At 42.2% G+C, this 19,295-nt stretch overlaps 2 protein-coding genes across 2 annotated transcripts; one reads left to right on the top strand and one right to left on the bottom strand.

The window, feature by feature from the left end:
* Nucleotides 1-6,420, top strand: LOC133883583 (glyceraldehyde-3-phosphate dehydrogenase GAPCP1, chloroplastic-like). The gene is made up of 14 exons (XM_062322946.1): nt 1-227; nt 562-623; nt 888-946; nt 1,036-1,074; nt 1,274-1,374; nt 2,593-2,705; nt 3,294-3,393; nt 4,271-4,417; nt 4,605-4,665; nt 4,761-4,858; nt 4,941-5,083; nt 5,727-5,810; nt 5,891-5,980; nt 6,067-6,420. The coding sequence occupies exons 1-14, from the start codon at nt 3-5 to the stop codon at nt 6,119-6,121; spliced, it is 1,377 nt and encodes a 458-aa protein (XP_062178930.1). The 5' UTR covers nt 1-2; the 3' UTR covers nt 6,122-6,420.
* Nucleotides 6,421-8,436: 2,016 nt separating this feature from the next.
* LOC133883611 (RING-H2 finger protein ATL74-like) lies at nt 8,437-9,473 on the bottom strand. Its single transcript, XM_062322986.1, has one exon. The coding sequence runs from the start codon at nt 9,109-9,111 to the stop codon at nt 8,587-8,589; it is 525 nt and encodes a 174-aa protein (XP_062178970.1). The 5' UTR covers nt 9,112-9,473; the 3' UTR covers nt 8,437-8,586.
* Nucleotides 9,474-19,295: the final 9,822 nt, after the last annotated feature.

Below are 19,295 nucleotides of genomic sequence, written 5' to 3'. Positions count from 1 at the left end.
GCATGTCAGCGGTCGTAGTAGCCGTGCAGCAGGATCCCCGTCCCTTTTTTAAGCGGACAACTGCACAAGCCGCCTTCTCCCTCTCCGCCTCCGCCACCATCCTACCACCGTTCCCAAAGGCCAGGGCTCAGGCACCGCCAAACCGCATGGCGTCGCTCTCCGTCTCCCTCCGTGCCCCCGCCTCCCCGGCCGCCGCCGCCGGATCCCGAGCCGCCGACCCCGTCGAGGTCCCATTTCCTATCCCGATCTCTCTGTTGTCTCTCTCCTTTTCCCTTTATTTTGTCCCAAAGTCTTTGTCCTGAAGTAAATTCTATTTTATATGGGAAAAGTTTCATTTTGTTTCGCCGACTTGTCTGTTATTCTCATTTTGTCTTGCCAACTTGTCTGTTACTAGGTGTTGATAACATTTCCGTTTATTCATTTCTCGTTGCCTGCGATTTTCTTGTAGCCTCAATAATGTTTTGAATTCGGATGCAGATTGGTTCTTGTTGCTTTTGCCTTAATTTTGCAACTCGTATATTCCACCATTGAAATGCGGTTTGGTTGATATGGTGGGTGCAGGCGTCGTACTTGAGGACCAAGATCAACTGCAGCTTCCCTACAATTGGTGCTTCCTCCTCACAGTGAGTGGCTTCTTGTCACCGTCTTTCATTGAACTTGTTCAAATGACACTGGGCTTCTTACCGTTCTATGGATCATAAAATTGGAGTTTTGTGGCAGAATTATCAAAGAAATTGTCAATTCCATGCCAGAAATGCAATCCCTAATTCTAGTGCTGCTTGGCCCGTTTTCATTTCACCACCCTAAGCATGTGCAACGAATGCACTTGATCCACGTTACATATCAGATGTAAAACAGTCCATTTTTTAATTCCTTGTGAATTGCAGTGCTAGGAGCATTGAGCCGGTAAGAGCCACGGTCACACAGGTGCCCTCTGCCACTCCCCGTAAGTCGCTCGATTCATCAAGCATTAAAGAGATTTTCTGCAGTCGACAGAGTTTGTTTATTCAATTTAACCCTTTTTTTCTCCTGTAGAATCTTCCAGTGGGGAAAAGTCAAAGGTCGGCATCAATGGTGAGCTCCTCCCTTAAATCGAGAAACCAATGCGATCAATTTCGTGTATTGAAGTGAACCTTTATTCACTTTTATCATTCTTGTAGTAGATGTTAATTCAGTCTTTAGTGGTTCCTTGGAGATGTTAGTTCAGTCTTCAGTGGTTCCTTGAAAAAAAATAGTCTTTGGTTATAATAGTACTCTTTTTTTCCTGTTGCAGGATTTGGACGGATTGGAAGGCTGGTTCTGCGAATTGCAACCAGTAGAGATGACATTGAAGTTGTGGCTGTCAATGATCCTTTCATTGATGCTAAGTACATGGTAAGAAAGCAATGCAATTTGGTATTATGTCCATTATATGTTTGAAGTGTATCTTGCTTTCTTTTTTTTTTGGAAAGGACGGTATGAGCTTTGCCGATTTTTTCATAGAAGGGAGTTTAGCAAAATATTGACAGGAAGCAAAGGGAAGGGAAAAAAGAAAAGGAAGAAGAAGAAGAAAAAAAGGCAAGAAGAAGCGCAGGGCTAACACAACACCAAGGTGGCCAGACTCCAAAGACCACAAACGAGAAAACAACAACGAAGGCAAAAACCGAAAACCAACAAAATGGAATCAGGTGTCTGTTTGGCCCCTGCTTTGCCCTTCACCAAGGGCTCTACGCCATTGATCACAATCTTCCTTGATCAAGAAGGCTACCTCATCTGCCGATTTTCTCATGTTGAAAAATTCTCCTATTGCGCTCTTTCCAAATATTCCACCATAAATATATGATGATTCCACAATATTCTCTTCTATAATCTTTGCCAAACTTCCTTGTTGCTTCCTGCCACCACCTCCTTAATGTTGGATATTCGCCAAAGGCTGGTACTCCTTGGAGGGTCATCCAACTTGCAATGCAATTCCACACCGCTGCTGTAAAAGGGCAGTCTTTACACAAATGTACGAGTGTTTCGTCTACTTGTTGACATAGCTTACATAATTGGTCATGTGGCCATCCTCTTCGAGCTTGGTTGTCCGTCGTTAAGATTTTATTTTGTAGTAGAACCAAGGTGAAGAATTTACATTTCGGCACGGTTTTTGCCTGCCAGACATTTTTCATGTTGTATCTTTTCACCATCCCGGTGAATTGGATGCTATATGCACTCTTCGCCGTGTAGAAACCATCTTCGCCGTGTATGACCTTGTCTCGTCGATGGTTGAATCTTGTATCGCCTCCCACAGAAGAACTAGATGTTCCAATTCCTCATGTGTGTCAACGTGGTGAAGGTCGCTTATCCAATTGTGGTCTGGCAGTGCTTTGCAAACCAGTTTGTTTTTTCTTCGGGATTTGGCAAAGATCATGGGAGCTATATTCAAAAATTTTCTTATTGTCTTGATGAGCAAATTAACAGGTTCACTTGTCCTTCTGTACTTTCTTATTTCCTCTTTGGCCAATGCTTTAAACTTCTAGACTGTAGGTGCAATATAGACTATACAGTAAATCTGACTGTTTCATCTGGTGGCTTCCAATTAGTTTGCTCATGATATTTGTCCTGTTTCAGGCTTATATGTTGAAGTATGATTCCACGCATGGTCCATTTAAAGGCACCATAAAGGTTGTGGATGCGTCAACCTTGGAGATTAATGGGAAGAAAATCTCAGTTACAAGCAAAAGGTAAGTGTGATGGTTTCAGGTTTAACTGAATATACATTGTGAGAACTGTTCTTTACTAAATATGGTTGCTTTGTGAACGTTTCTGCTCCTTAATAGATTCTCTAGTAAGTTTGGACTTTGCACAAAAAATATATATTGTCGGTGTCATTTGTTATTTCATTTTGATAATGGACAATTCCCGACTAGTCTCAGGTGCTGATTGTCTTTGCATAATGAATATCTGGACAATAGTTGGTGTATTGCCTTGTATTGTCAGTATACTAAATTTCTTATTTTGAAAGAAGGATATGCCCTGCTTTATACCTATTGTGTGAGTGAACATTTATAATAAGGTGGTGTTGTCCAAGCATACTGCACACATACATCGTAACTGCAAAATAAAAAAGATGCAAGTCCTTTGTACTTAATGAGTTAATGTCCACTGGGATAAGACAATGGCTACACACATTGGTTAAAAAATTGTAACCCATGGCTTTCTCCAGAATATGGTACTGGGGACATGATTCTCTTGTGGTCATGTCAATTTTGCACATAATTCACTTCTTCCCTGATGATTTACTTTTGTGCACTTGCACCTATCCATTTCAGAGATCCCTCAGATATCCCTTGGGATAGTTACGGAGTTGAATATGTTGTTGAATCGTCTGGAGTTTTTACAACAATCGAGAAAGCATCGACACATTTGAAGGTTTGCTTATTGCTTTCTGAAACCATTCTATGTAACTAGCCTAAGTGCCTGCACAATCATATGTCCACTCCTAGTATAATTCACTATACTTTTGTAACAAAAGGGGAGCATATCTTATATGGTGATGGTTAGTTTTATATTTCGGGTTTCTTTCCTTATCGTTTGGATTTCAAAAAGGTTCCTAACAACATCCAGTGATTAGTTTTAATAATCCATCAAAGGAAGGGCTGGATGTTTTTCTTATTTTGTGGGATTTCCTATTATATATATATATTTATATATATATATATTTATATATATATATATATATATATATATATATATAGGAAAACTACCTATATAGGAAAACTAGTATGTACTCCTGGGTGTATGTACTCTCACCTCTCATATACCATTTTTACACATGAGTTATATTTCTTTATCACTTTAAATATACTTCATTAGTAATTATAAGATACTACAATACAAATCCCACGAAAATTTTTATGAAATTCCATGATTTTTATCTTAATTTGCGTATATACTTCTTTTATGTATAAAAAAGAGTATATAGCAAAAATGAAAGGCTAACATTGAATTTTTTTTCATACAACTCATATTGGAGTATCTTAGAATTAGTATTAGAGTATACTAAAAATGATAAAAGAGTATAAAGTATTTGTTTAGATGGTATATTGCATGTGGGAGTACATACTCCTAGGAGTATAGAATAGGTGTCCTATATATATATATATATATATATATATATATATATATATATATATATTTGACTTACCAGCTACAAAACACCTGTCATCAGTTTTTGTTACATGATAGATAGGAAAAATATGCCATTTGCACCCAACAAAATGCTGAGATTATACTGCTTTTTGTACAGGGTGGTGCAAAGAAAGTGGTGATATCTGCTCCATCAGCAGATGCTCCTATGTTTGTGGTCGGAGTAAATGAGAAGAATTACGACCCCAGCATGAATGTTGTCTCTAATGCAAGTTGTACCACGAACTGCCTTGCTCCCCTTGCCAAGGTTATTTTCCTATTTCCCTAAAACATCTTTTTTTTTTCTGGATATGCATGGGATACGGTACGAATCATAGATATGCCAGTAAGCTGTTTTTTTCTTGATGCTGAGTATTTTCCACTGCTGCAAATGCACCACCACTGCTGATCACTTGCCATCCTTATACACAAATATTGGTTGACATGTTCTGCAGGTTGTCCACGAGGAATTTGGCATTGTTGAGGGACTCATGACAACCGTCCATGCTACAACAGGTTCCTTTCTCCTCTTTAGGCTTCACCAAAGACTTCAGAGTTGTACCTCACAATTATCATGGTGTGAATCGGTTTTTCTTCCTTTGTGTGTTCAGCCACCCAAAAGACTGTTGATGGTTCTTCAATGAAAGATTGGAGGGGAGGACGTGGTGCTGGTCAAAACATCATACCTAGCTCTACTGGTGCAGCAAAGGTTATCTCTACTCAAAGGAAAAGAGTAAAACTACCTTTTTTTTATGGAATTTCTTATGTTCTGTTGCTTCCCTTTGTACCAGGCTGTTGGGAAGGTCCTTCCTGCACTAAATGGAAAACTCACTGGTATGGCCTTCCGAGTCCCAACACCAAATGTATCTGTCGTTGACTTGACCTGCCGGATTGAGAAAAGTGCTTCCTATGAAGATGTGAAAGAAGCTATCAAGTATGTAATCCAAACTTATTTTGTTCTTGCACTTGTGATACTTAATTGCTGATTACACTCTTCCTTTGGTAGTACGCATTGCTTCCTTTTTATCTAACCGATTCTGGCTGGACTCATACACTCCATTATACCATTCCAAGCCTTTTAATTCATGTCCTGTTTTACTGTAGTTATTCAAAGGATCACTTACTCCTGTTGCTAGTTAATGCATTGTGGCCACATAGGATTTAGCTATGCAATCGGTGAAAGTAAAGGCGCAGACTCATAGTATTGATACATTTAGCCTTTCTAGCAGTAAAATTATAGGAGAGTTATACAAGATTGAATGTTTGGTGTGACATAACTGACATTTGAGGAGAAGGATATGTGCTGTACATAAACCAAATGTTTTGATACATCTTCTATGAGTGTCCAAGATCAGGTAGTAGCATATAATTAGGGTTGATAGCTTGGAGAAATGAAGAAAAGGCACAGGTGTTCTTTAGTTGCTTTGAATGTTAGATTTTATGTACAAATTAAATTCCAAATTAGTTCCTTCTACTGAACGATCAAATATGCAACCAACCAATCTCTGAATCTCGCGTCTAGTGAAAACTTGTCAGTCCAATGTCATGCTCACCTATTCCGTGGTCATTGTTTTCAGGGCAGCATCAGAGGGTGCACTAGAAGGCATTTTAGGCTACACAGATGAGGACGTTGTTTCAAATGATTTTGTTGGTGATGCTAGGTGAGTTTCAGATCTAGTTAACATCAGCCATCTTGCGCTTCAAGGACATCGAAGTTGCTAAATTTCTCTCAACAACCCAGGTCGAGCATATTTGACGCCAAGGCTGGTATTGGCCTAAGTTCCTCTTTCATGAAGCTTGTATCTTGGTACGACAACGAGTGGGGCTACAGGTGAGTGTCCGCTAAATCGGCTTCAAGCACTAACATTATTTTTTGACCTATATTAACTATTGCCTGAGGATGGCGTTTCTTTGCAGCAACCGGGTCCTGGATTTGATCGGGCACATGGCTCTTGTCAATGCTAAGCACTGATACCTGTGGATCCTTGAGTAGTGTAGGAAGAGAAGGCTGCAATTTTGAAGGCCCGCTCTACAATTCGGAATAAGAATTACTCTGAACACAGAGAATCAAAGTCGTCGACTTGAAGTTGAAGCTATGTGATGTGATAAACATATTGATTTGTTGTGGAATTGTTATGGGACCACTATGAGGCACAAGCCCCTGTATCGACCTTACATTCACCCGCATCTCGTGAAGTAGTCCATGTTGCTTCCGCCGTTCCGCGTGCTGGTCACACGAATGTTTGTGCTTGCCTGTACATTCCGGTGCCCCTTTGATTTCGTGTTTGCGATAGGTGACGCCCGAATGGCTAGACGTGAACTCGCCCTGTGCCTCCCGCGGCCTGGCAGACTCTTCCGAGGACTTCACGGGAAAAAATTATATGAGACCCTTAAAAAAATATCTTCGTGAGATTCTGATCTATGCTTTTCTTTCTCGATCTAACGGTCTAATTGAATACATATAGAGTAGTAGAGTACATGTGTCATATGGAGTTAAGAGTCTTTCTGTAGGAACCGGTCTTATATAATTTCCTTCTGTACTGCAGTCGCGGTCCGGCCGCGCGAAGAAACCCGTTCACCATCTCGGCGCGTGACCGCTCTGCAGTCTGCTGGGTGATTTCCACTCGTCCGGCCCGCTTGCTTGCGGGTTCTATCGGCAGCGGGGGTGACTCCTGATGTGTTGCAAAAGGAAATTTCTACTAACCCTTGCATACCTATAATTTATTAGAATAATTTATTTATATTAAGATGTCTGTTATAAAATTATGTGAAAAAATTATAAGGTACAGAAGAAGGCTCAATAGATTGATGAATATACACCCACTGAGTTCATGTAGACTTGCATTTCCACGAAGTCTTGGGCCGTGGGAGTCTGAGAGGTCGAACGAAGTTTTTCACCCATCGGCTCCAGTGCGCCGATTAGAATGCCTCTTCTGCCGCGCGCAGCTCCGCACGGCTCACGCGACTACGCGAGCAAAGCCTGAGCCGGGGGCACCTATGCATCGTGCCGGTGCCTCCGCCATTGCCTCCACTATCCCCGCCCCTAGCCCACGATGCCGCCGCCCTCACAGATAGGATTGCGTCCTGAGCCGGGTGGAAATCATAAAAAACATGGGCGAGGGAGCGGCAAACAGCTTTGATACGTGACTGAAGGGAGCATCAGCAATCCAGTGGTGCATGCAACTCAACAATACTTTCTTACTTTTTTTCCCCGCAAAAAAAAAGAGCCAAGTATGTATCACGTACACCACCAATGCTTGCACAGAACAACATCCTTGTCCTCATCTCTAGGCTCTAGCATCCTGCACTTGCCACAGTCCAAGAAAGTAACTGGGCATCAATATCTCCAGAAAGATATTCCAATCCGCCTGATGATATTCCGCTAGGGCAATCCGGAGAGGCGAGAGCCATGGCAACAACCGGCAGGGTCGCCCTCCTCATCACATCCCATTCCCGACCCCTGCCATCAAGTGGTACATCTAGTGGAGGGGCATCACGTCCCCAAGATAACCCCGGGAATCGCCTCCAAATTTCCACCCTCCTTTCTTGTGTCATTTCTCACGAGTGCGACCTGCAAGCATTGGTTTTCCCTATCTAGCTGTGCATTCATATCTCCATCACCACGGCTTGTTGCTAACGTGCATGCGTTCTATAGTCGTCATACACTCATACTAGCATGGGTAATACAAACAAGAAAGAAAACGAAAAAGATAACCGTGCTCGGTCATCTTCAGCATTTTGAACTCTGAATCTGGATTCAACAAGAAATTGGCTAGCTCCATCAGATAGCGGTGCGCAAAACTAGAAGCATTTGGCCGAATTTGGGGCTCTAGGTCCAACGTTTTGTCTGAAGATAATCTATCCCTTTGCAAGGGAAAATTTATGAAAATGCCTTCAAACCATATGTCTACAACCAAAGCCTGATGTAGGACATCGATAGGCTTCTCCCAGTTAGCTCATTTTGGGCTTCTGGCTTTTCTGGATCCCGGCTTTGGAACTAGGGCGTTTGGCCAGCTACCTTCAGGTCTGGCATAGAAGCCAGCACTTGTATCTATGTCAAGGAAGGAAATGCGTGGCATGCATGTTGTGCCCTTGAGCTTTGATCAGAAAACTACATACTCTGGAAGCGTCAGAAATGAAATGGTGGTTGAAATTACAAAGGACCATTTTTTTTTCTTTTTTGGCTCATATGACAGTTTCATGCGTGAGATCCCAAAAAGTTTGTCTTGGATAATGACATAATACAGTAACAACTAACAACCGAGTGATAATCGTCTCATGGCAGTATATGCAAAAGAGCTCTCCTGCAGGATGGCAAAGTGAGCCATCAAACAAGTACGTTACAGGTTACCCGACGAGCATGCAACAGTCACGCTCAACATCTTACATGTACGTATATGCCGGAGCAATGATCTTTGGGAAAATGTAACTCATCGATCATGCAACAGTCAAAATTTGCAGGTGGTGGTGACCGTCTCCGACGGACACGGAGGAGAGGCGGCGCCGGCACGTCGGGCAGGAGCAGTGCGACACGAGCCACCTGTCGATGCACACAACGTGGAACTGGTGCCCACACACGGGGAGCACCCGGATCCTCTCCCCGTCGGAGAAATCCGACAAGCAGATGGCGCACCCGGCGCCGGACGCCTGCTGCTGCTGCTGCTGCCGCGCCGGAGAGGGCGACGCGACGTACGTGGCCACGGGCAGCGCGACGACGTCCTCGCGCTTGAGCCCCACGTTGGCGCGGCGGTGCGCGACCCAGCCCACGGGGTCGGCCACCGCGCGGCGGGTGCACCGCACCACGCACTGGAGCATCGTGTTGAGCCCGAGCGCGCACACCAGCGCGCAAAGCATCGCCGCCAGGATCACCACCACGTCGTAGTCCAGCGGCGACGACGGCGCCTCGGGCGCGGCCGCGGTCGTGATGTTGCTGCAGTTAGACATGTGGGACACCTCCAGCATGTGGATGGATAGGAGCAAACCAAGGCCAAGGTGATCTGATCAACAAGAGAAAAAGAGAAGACGGCAAGAGAAGTGGAGAAGCCACAACATTGGAGGAACAGAATGTGCTGTCAAGCCAAGTGATGAAGCCTTGAAGAGCACTAGCCAAAGAGATAAAAGCAGTAGCGCTAGCTCCTCTCCTGACCATGACCATTGGAGTACCTTTCAGAACAGCAACAGAGCAACTTATAGCAGTTAGTACTTAGACTACTAGTACTAGTAAATGAAGTCCTAAATACAGAAAAAATTGGGATTTGTGCATCCATCGATTCAGAGGCCGCATGATTTATTCCATTATCTAAAACAAAATACAGACAAATTAGGCCATGTGAATACTACCGGACTACAGGTCGTGGTTCTGAAGCAAGGGAAGGGAGGGAATCCAAGCAGAGCAGAGCAGCTTGCAAGATAGGCATCTGTTCTTCGTCCCTTTCATGCAAAAAGAGGAAAATTGACTGATAAGGAGATCACGCCGGCGTTCACTCGCGCGCAACGCTTGATCAACGGATGATCGACACAGCCGTGAGAATAGTTCCTTCAAGCTGCGTCGCCGAAGACGGAACATGTGCATAATTGTAAACATCTGAGGATAATGGTGCCTGACTCCAGGAAAACAGAACACGAATAGGATGAAAAGCAGGCGAGCAACGTGAAGCGCAAGATGTTTTTGTACATAAACCGAAAAGGGGAAAGCAGGAAAGCCGTGTGATGATTCAGACTAATTCAAGCGGCACCATGTTCTAGGATCGAGATAAACGACTAGTACCTTATAAATTTCTCATAAAACAGATAATATACTCATTGTTTATCCAACGCTTAAAAACACATAAACGGGAGTATAAACCTTATAGAGACAAAACGAGAAAGAAAATTTCAAAACAACACGACTCTACAGATATAATATAAAATATAAGCTCTATTTAAAAACATTCTATATATCTTTGTGTATAAAAACTTGAAACATGTATAAAGAATAAAATGACAGTCACTGAAAGAAGTAACTCTCCAAATGTAGAGGCAACAGGATTCAAGAATAATTACTTCACAAAGATGAAAAAAACTACAACTTAAAAAGAAAAGGAAAATCACAAGCATATGCAAAAACATAAATTTTATTACTCACATAAGTCAGCCCTATTTTAAACAGATTATAAGGATTTTCTCTCTCAAAAACTCTCACATATTACATAGGCTAAGCACTCATTTTTCTCTTCTCCAAAATCTTAGTACTAGACTCTCAAATGAGTGACACAAATGGCTCAAGTGGTAGGTACAAACTGTACCATAATCCTACCTCTCTATTTATAGGTCTAAAAAACTTAAGCTCTAAATTTTCTAGCTTGTTATCAAAATACCTTGTTCCATAGTATTTTGGTCAATTTCTTGCTCCGTCTGTCAAATGGCTACGACGCCTTCATGACTTAGCTTCGCCTCGATGCAAGTTTCACGATAGTACCACATACCCTTTCAATTCTCCACGGTTTTGAGGCTCAACAGTGAAACCCCTTGCACGCTTCTCAAAATGTGACTCGCCACTTGCTTACACCCTAAGCAAGCGCTCTGATATCGATATGTGTACTCTGTCTTACGATCCTAACCGCTAGTAAGTCTCTCCCATTTTTAATCCCTTGGACAATCTTATCACTTACACAGCATCCCTTCCTCTTGACTTTATCAACACGCTGTCTTCATCATCTATTTTATACTTTATTTGACCTCCACATGTACAACTAGAATCATTCTTGACTCCGTCCGACTTTTTTGATCATCCGTCACCAAGCACACGCTTAGTCCCGATCACCCACCATCGATTGTCAAATTGCATCTATCATCTGTATACCATGAGAGAAGCAAATACATTTCTCTAACTCTAACATCAGTCAGTCCATAATCAAAATGCTCAAACCAAGTTCAAGCAATCCAAAACTACAAACCAAATCGACAATTTTATCAATCACTCATCACATATAAACTAAAATACATTTTAATTTATTTTTTCACACATCCTCGAGAGTTAAGACTAACAATGCATATATTCAAGATCATAGTCATAGAAGTTATATTTAGAGTATGGACTAGATTGACTAAGACGTGTGTTCTCGTATAAGAACCAAATGAATTTGGAGGACATCGAAACTTAAGATCAGATTCACAAATTTTATGGGCGGTATCTACAGTCTCAATCCAAAATTTGATAAACTAAATCGATAATTTTATCAATCACTCATCATATATAAACAAGATAAATTTCAATTTGTTTTCTCGCACATCCTCGAGAGTTAAGACTAAACATACATATACACAAATATTATAGTCATAGAAGCTATATTTAGAGTATGGACTAGATCGACGAGTTTTTTTATAAAAACCGGATGAATTTGGAGTACATTGAAACTTAAGATAAGATTCACAAATTTCATGGACTGTACCCACAGTCTCAAACAAGCATCAGTCATACTTGTGGGTAGGACCGGGATGGCGTCGATCAGAGAGAGTGAACCATCGTCTACTTCTTCATAATAATAAAAGCAAACATACAGTGGAAATAATAACAAATAATACTAAAGTTTTTATAATATCACTCAAACACTAAATTAATGGCAAAAATTCGATTTTGTACAACACTAAGTTTTTATTTAAATGGACAACTATTTTTCGTATTTACAATTATAGCACATGTATTCGGCACACGGTGTGCCGAAAATGATTTTTCGGTATACGGTGTACCGAAAAAGAAATTTTCGGCACATCGTGTGCCGAATACAATCAAAAAGCGTATTCGGCACACGGTGTGCCGAATACCAACTGTATTCGGCACACCGTGTGCCGAAATACGTTTTTTTCGTACTCCTCCCATTTATGTGATTTGCCTGTGTAATTTATGTAACAAAATTAAAAATTTGCTAATCTAAAATATTTTAAAATGCATGAGTAAAAAAACAGTCTTTAAGGCGACCAATAGTCTTAACAGGGTATATTTGAACATGCGCAAGATTAATAAGGTATCAGTGATCATCTTAAAATGGCAATAGAAAGTGATGATGTAGATTAACGAAATCGTCGAGGCATTGGTGGTATGAAATCATCGTCGTCATCATCTGGAGGTATCACGATTGGAGCATGTGCTCTTGTATGGTTCGTTGAACCTTGTACCGTGTGGCTGTGGCTGGTGGAACGTCGAGGCATAGATGGCATGAAATCGTCGTCATCGTCGTCATCCGGAGGTATCACGGTTCGAGCACGTGCTCTTGTATTGTGCGTTGAATCTTCTCCTGTGTGGCTGGTGGAACGCCGAGGCATTGGTGGCATGAAATCGTCGTCGTCATCGTCTGGAGGTATCACGATTGGAGCACGTGGTCTTGTATGGTTCGTTGAACCTTGTACCGTGTGGCTGTGGCTGGTGGAACGTCGAGGCATTGATGGCATGAAATCGTCGTCATCGTCGTCGTCCGGAGGTATCACGGTTCGAGCACGTGCTCTTGTATTGTTCGTTGAACCTTCTCCTATGTGGCTGATGGAACGCCGAGGCATTGGTGGCATGAAATCGTCGTCGTCGTCGTCTTCAAGTATCGCGGTAGTAGGATGTGCTCTTTGTAGTAAGAGTTGAACCTTCTCCTGTGTGGCTGGTGGAATGCCGAGGCATTAGTGGCATCAAATTTTCATCAGCTCTTGTACCCCTTGGGTTCGCTGATCTTCGTCGTCTTCGACGCGAACCAGGCAGCACACCCCCGTCGAAGAGCATTTGCATTGCCAAGAGGTATGGTATTTCTTTGTTGATTAACTCCGCGTCTTCTGGGAATGCCCAAAGCAGAAGAGGGGTATTCGAATCAAAAACAATAAGACAACTATGGTGATGAAATAGAAAATGACGAACCTGTATGTGGGATGCATACTGGTCGGGCAACATCGCCATCCTTCGTTGCCTCATACAGAAACCCAGTAAAGAAGGATGGTCGGCTAGTTCGCAAACCCTGAGGTATATTCGGCGGCGCTCATGTAATAGGGCCCTAAGGTCGTCGGTTGTTACATGTAGAAGTGGAATGGTGAACGCAGAACATGGCGGTCTTGTATTTAATTTAGACACAGCTTGGATTAGGTTGCTCTCTTTGAAGGGATCATCCTTCCCTCCACGCACAACCTGCAAGCAGGCAGTTAATGCTATATCGATCGTTGTATATGTCCATGGGAATGCAGTAGTAGAATTTCTCGTCATATTGAGATTTCCCTGCAACTTTTTTGGTCTGCACCAAAGCACGATTCGCTGGTTATTTAATAAACAATAAACATGTATGAAATGTCGAAAATGATATATACAAATACTTAATAAGTTACTGATAAATAAGTTATGTGTCATAATTAGTTAAAAAAGATTATGTAAATTAAATATAATTACTTGAACACTGAAGTGTATGGCATAGTACAAATGAGTACATAATATAGTGTATGGCATAGTACAAATGGCTCTTTAACGATGCCTACGTCGCAAGAAATCCTCAGGAGTGTAAGCGTCTGGCGGGTGTGTGGCCCTCATCCCAGCCGCCTGAGCTGGCCCCTGCCATGTGTGCCCTTGGTCCTCATCTTCGTCTTCATGATGTGTTCCAACTCCGCCAAATGTGTATCCAGAACCGCTAACTCGGCCCTGCATATACCACGCTGTAGGATCGTCATGTGGGAGTGTGACCGCCGGTAGTACGTGCTCGGTGGGAGTCCGAAATGATGAAGTCCCAGCTTCCTGGTACCAGTGTGAACCCCCTGGTGCATCGGGATATTGGGGGTATTGGCCGCTCAGTAGCTCGGTGAAGCTGCTCGATTGCAATGCACCACCCCAGTCAAAATCTTGAGTGCCACTCCAGGTGGGCGTCTGCTGTGTGTAGTCAATGACATCCTCGTTGTGAGTTGATAATCCTGGTGGAGTTATCTGCGTAGCTTGAGTAGGTTGTGTGAACGGAGGGGGTTGGGAACCCAGTATGCACTCCTCAGGAGCGGGAGCTTCAGGTATCACCTCCTCGGCTCCAGCAGAAGAACGTGTCCCATGATGTGCCGCAGACGAAGGGGCCTCCCGTGAATGTGCCTCATGAGCACTGGATGAGCGCCTGCTGTGGGAGGCACGAGACGGGTCCATGGCGGGTACGTCGTATGCCCTATAACGCGGGGCGCAACCACCTAGTCCATGTATCGCGGACCAAAGGCGAGACCCTCTCGTCCTCATGTAGTCTCGGAGAGGGTGCCTATCCCTTCGCGTGGCTGACCCACTCGCTTCCCAACGGTCATGCTCCGCATGCCTATACATTTCGATCCCCGCTTCGGTCTGTTGTTGTTGAGGGTTATGTCAGTAATACGGATGACAAACTAATGAAAATCGTTATAAGTACAACATCACTTACCACCACATGTAGAAGCCGTGCACGATCTTCGGGGAAGGGTCTAGGGGCTGGCGGTACGCTGCCACTGAGTAAGGTGGGACGCGTTCGTGATTGATACCACGCAAGGTACTCCCAGTACGAGCTATCGTCGTACTGTCCCACAGGAACGACGACATCCACTGGACCAGACTCCATCCACCGGGTTATGTGTTCTGCATTAATCTCCGCCCAGTCGTGGGTGCTTGCGTTTCCTTGGGCACTCCTCCTGTATGTGACATAAATAGTTAAAATTTTGTAACATAAAAATGGTATCTACAGTAACACACTTACTCGTGCGCCTGACCAGCGTCTCGTGGGGGAGGTACTGGCACCAACTGACAATGACCAAACTGCCTCTGCACACGGTCAGGAGAATACACTTCTACATTGTTCATATAAAGCAGAAAACATCTAGTCATCCATAGGTCGGAGTCACGGAAACAAGATGGTGCGATGAGGCCGCTAGTCGCAATTTTGGCCACTCGTTCACTACGCCATGGATCCCACTCCACAAGATCGGCACTGAGGACATCAAGGTCACTGATCACCCTGGAGTAGTTTCCATGGTCTTGGTGGTGACTCCATCGCAGCCTGGCATGAAGCCACCTATAACCCATCGTTGGCCTCATGTCGTCGGCGACGCCGTCAGAGATGGGAACTGGATAGTAGGTCTTGCTCACCCACGGTCGACACACCGGGAGATAATCCCAGCTCCAGAGCTATAGAAGGTGTAGGCAACCAGAAATAGATCCCATCTTTGTTGACCGTTGGGTTACGGTACACAATCCTTTGTATGTAGCAGCCAACACAGCAGATCCCCAACTGTAATGTGTCGGTTCATACGGACGTGATGTGAGCCTTTTAGATCAATTGGTAGCTCAACCGTACTCTCTACGTGCTGGCAGTTCTGAATGGACACGAGTCTCCCATGCAAAACAGCGGGACGTTCTCCATAATAAATATGGATAGTCATAGCGTCTCTACTAAACAAACATAAATGACCAAATAACTAATTAGATGTATGTTACATACGTACTCTATTTTAGCTAATGCATTAGCACGGAATAAATACTATACTTGCTGTAATTCCTTTTTTTATTCTAAGTATTACAGTTAATGTTACACTATAGTTGCTTCTGTTGCGAGATAATAGAATATACAAATAGTATACCTACTCTACTTTACCAACTTAATATCATTTATCTAAATGATTTGAACGATCTACTTGCTCTAATTACATTTTGTAATCTAAATATTACGATTAATATTACACTATAGTTGCTTTTGTTGTGCGATCATAAAATATGCAAATATTGTACCTACTCTGTTTTTCCAACTTAATATTACTTATCCAATGTATTCGAACAGAATAAATACTATATTTGCTCTACTTACATTATTTATTCTAAGTATTACAGTTAATGTTACACTATAGTTGCTTCTGTTGCGAGATAATAGAATATACAAATAGTATACCTACTCTACTTTACCAACTTAATATCATTTATCCAATTTATTCGAACTGTCCACTTGCTCTAATTACATTTTCTAATCTAAATATTACAATTACTATTACACTATAGTACCATCTATTATTACAAGATCATAGAATATGCAAATCTTACACCTACTCTATTTTAGCAACTTAATATCTACATGTTATAACTATATTTTCTAATCTAAATATAAGTACATACATAATCTATGATTCAAATAAATATAAGTACTTACTACTAAGGAAGGCTGTCCTGCTGCACCGCAGCTCTTCGAACTCGACTGCTCACACTAATTTGTTGCTCTGCTCTTCTCTCCTCTCTGCTCTCCTCTCCTCCCTGCTCTCCTCCTTGCTCTCCTCCTTGCTCTCCTCTGCTCGCTGATGCCTCTTCGTTGCTCGCTACGCTGCCATTTAAAGTCTCACCGAGCAGACAACAGCACGTGGGAGAGCACCATGCGCCATGCAGCCATGCAGCCGGCCAAAAATCGTGGGGGACAAAAGGACAAAAGCAAAAAGAAAAGAAAAAAGAAAAGTAAAAAGAACGACGTTACTTGACGTGACAAAAGTGTATTTCGGCACACGGTGTGCCGAATACCAACTGTATTCGGCACACCGTGTGCCGAATACGCTTTTTGGTTGTATTCGGCACACGGTGTGCCGAATACAGTCATTTTCGGCACACCGTGTGCCGAATACATGTGCTAAAATTGTAAATACGAAAATAGTTGTCCATTTAAGCAAATACAGTCACGTATGTTGTACAAAATCGAATTTTTGCCTAAATTAACCACCCTAATACTAACCAGACTCAATACAGTACTAAAATCGCTGCTACAGTAACGACGCAGGAAACCAAACATTCAATAGTACGTGAACAGTAAAAACAGCACACAACCTCCAACAAAACACATTAGAACTACACCAATTCAAATCCGTTTGACATGAAACTTGAAAGATAGGTTCTATACATTGCCTAGGTTCAATTTTAGCCAATAAACACGAAAAAAGGGGACGAAATTGACGTAATTTAAGAAATCGCTAATCTGGATGAAAACTGATAGACGCGAAGTAAAACTTAGAGTACTCCTAATCTAGCCGACAAAAACACATGAAAATTTGCAGGTAGAAACTAGACTTCATTTCGAATCTAACAAAACAAATCTCATTCAATTCCAATGAGATCGAATACTGCAAGCAATCTAAGATCAGCGAAAAACTTGCACGAACTCACTCCTGCGCGAAACCGATTGGAAACCACGATTGCGGATGAATTTACTGGAATTTATTGATAAATTCACAGTCTAAAAGTGCTTGCCCAAGCACCACATCAACTCCAAATTCGTTCCCCTTAAAACCCTATAAGAACATCTCTAATCTCCTATTTTTCTGGCTCGGTCCAGTTCATCTTCCAGTACCCGAGTCTCTGTTTGCCTTTATACTGCACGGCAGCTGCAGCTTGCAGCCCAACAGCAGCAAGATAACAGCCCAATTTGGCCGACGGATCATCATGCCAATACACATAATCTAACAGGGGGCAGGGCGGGGCGGGAGGGGGGCAAAAAGGATCCGGATCAGGTGCAGTTGCAATGGATGCTGCAACTTAAGCAGTAGCTATTGACCTAACTATCCAAGCACCAAGCAATGGCTAGGATCAGCAGGTCCTCTTTTCCATCTTTCCCCCCCTTCGCTCTTACCTCTACTATCCCTTTTTGGAGGGAAAAAGCAGAGAGCAGACAGAGTTGGCGGCTTGGCGCCATTTGCTCCTGTCCTCCAGCTCTCTCCCTCCCAATCCTTCAACTCTTCTCCCTCTCAACCAGAACATAGCTAAGACAAAGGGAGATGATGGTGGAGAAGAAACTGAGCATATATTACTAATCTTTGCAAAACTCTATCTTGCATTCTTCCTTTGCCTTTTCTTTATGTACAATTTTCTTTTTGTTGCCATCTACCTATTGTCTTATTATAACAAAGTTAAACGAAGTCACCACGTTTGTTCTCAAAGTTAATCAGTATAAAAAGAGAAAGATCTAAACCGTTGATTTTCGTTAGAATGTAAAGAAGTCCCTATTGAAGTTGTGATATCGCATAACAAACTAAATTAGGACTCTAGAGTCCTATTTGGATAGCAATATTTTTTAGACATAATTGGATGGTAATATGTAATATGAATTCTGAATTATTCTAATATAGAATAGGCTATCTGCAAGGAAACTAATTTTGCTAGCGAAATAATTTTTTTTAGTAACAAAAGGCTATCAGGGGCAGGACATTTTTTTGAACTCGGAGAAACCCTATTTCCATTAAGAAACTTAACGGAAACAACACATAGTATCAAAGTCTTACCTGAGATATATAAGACTGCAAGTTCCTAGAAAGACGATAGACAGATACCTGACCTTAAAAACTAAAAGTGACAAGATAGAACTAGCCTAAATTAAAGCTAGACGCAAAGGCATCAACAACCAAAAGTCTAGAAACATCAAAAGCCCATGATAAAGGGAAACCAAATCAACATTCTTCATTTCTCTTCCTCTTCATCGCCCTAGTCACCATCCGTCTAAACCTCATCCGGCATGAGTAGCAGTTGACCAAAAGCCAGAGTTGTTGCAGGTGTCTGGTGTTGAGTCAGCACCCAAGTCATAGATTGAAGAAGATTTTTTGCCCCCTATCAGCTCATCTTTGCTCATACCTTTGAGGTAATCAGCCATAAAGTCAGTGAAGAACAAGCATGAAAGATAATTTCACTAGGATGGCAAATCATAATTTTTTCAAAACAAACTTTGTTTCGAGCTTTCAAGATAGCCAAACAAACAGCAGCCAGACCCACAGTATGGAAACTTTTATCAACTTTCACAAAAGAGGCAATCTAGATATAATACTGATCTATAGAGTTAGGTATAGTGTTGGCACCAATCCAAACAGCAATTATACTCCAAACCACTTTAGCAATAGGAAAAAGGCAAAAACAAGTGTTTACTGGTTTCAGGTTAGATGCACAGGTAACAGGTACCATCACCTACCTAGTTTATTTTAAGTAAATTGTCTTTGGTGAGTACAATATTATTTTTCATGAGCTAAAGAAAGATTTTAAATTTAGCAGAAATTTTAGCTTTCTAAATATGCTTGTAAGTATAGTTGAAAGAATCTCTCATCAACCAAAGGTACATGAATTTAACAGAGTATCTGCCATTGTTGCTAAAACCATTTAAACACATCATCAGTTGCAGAAAACTATATCTAGGATACCT

This window comes from Phragmites australis, chromosome 10 (genome assembly GCF_958298935.1).
Source record: "Phragmites australis chromosome 10, lpPhrAust1.1, whole genome shotgun sequence".
In the NCBI taxonomy this organism is placed as follows: Eukaryota; Viridiplantae; Streptophyta; class Magnoliopsida; order Poales; family Poaceae; genus Phragmites; species Phragmites australis.
This window is presented reverse-complemented; position numbering and strand designations above follow the sequence as displayed.

Bases quoted from the DNA above. Each gene is read 5' to 3' on its own strand.
- LOC133883583 (XM_062322946.1), top strand. From the start codon at position 3: ATGTCAGCGGTCGTAGTAGCCGTGCAGCAGGATCCCCGTCCCTTTTTT. The intron at 228-561 runs GTCCCATTTCCT...TGGTGGGTGCAG, and splicing joins GAGCCGCCGACCCCGTCGAG to GCGTCGTACTTGAGGACCAA. The intron at 4,666-4,760 runs GTTCCTTTCTCC...TTGTGTGTTCAG, and splicing joins AACCGTCCATGCTACAACAG to CCACCCAAAAGACTGTTGAT.
- LOC133883611 (XM_062322986.1), bottom strand. From the start codon at position 9,111: ATGCTGGAGGTGTCCCACATGTCTAACTGCAGCAACATCACGACCGCG.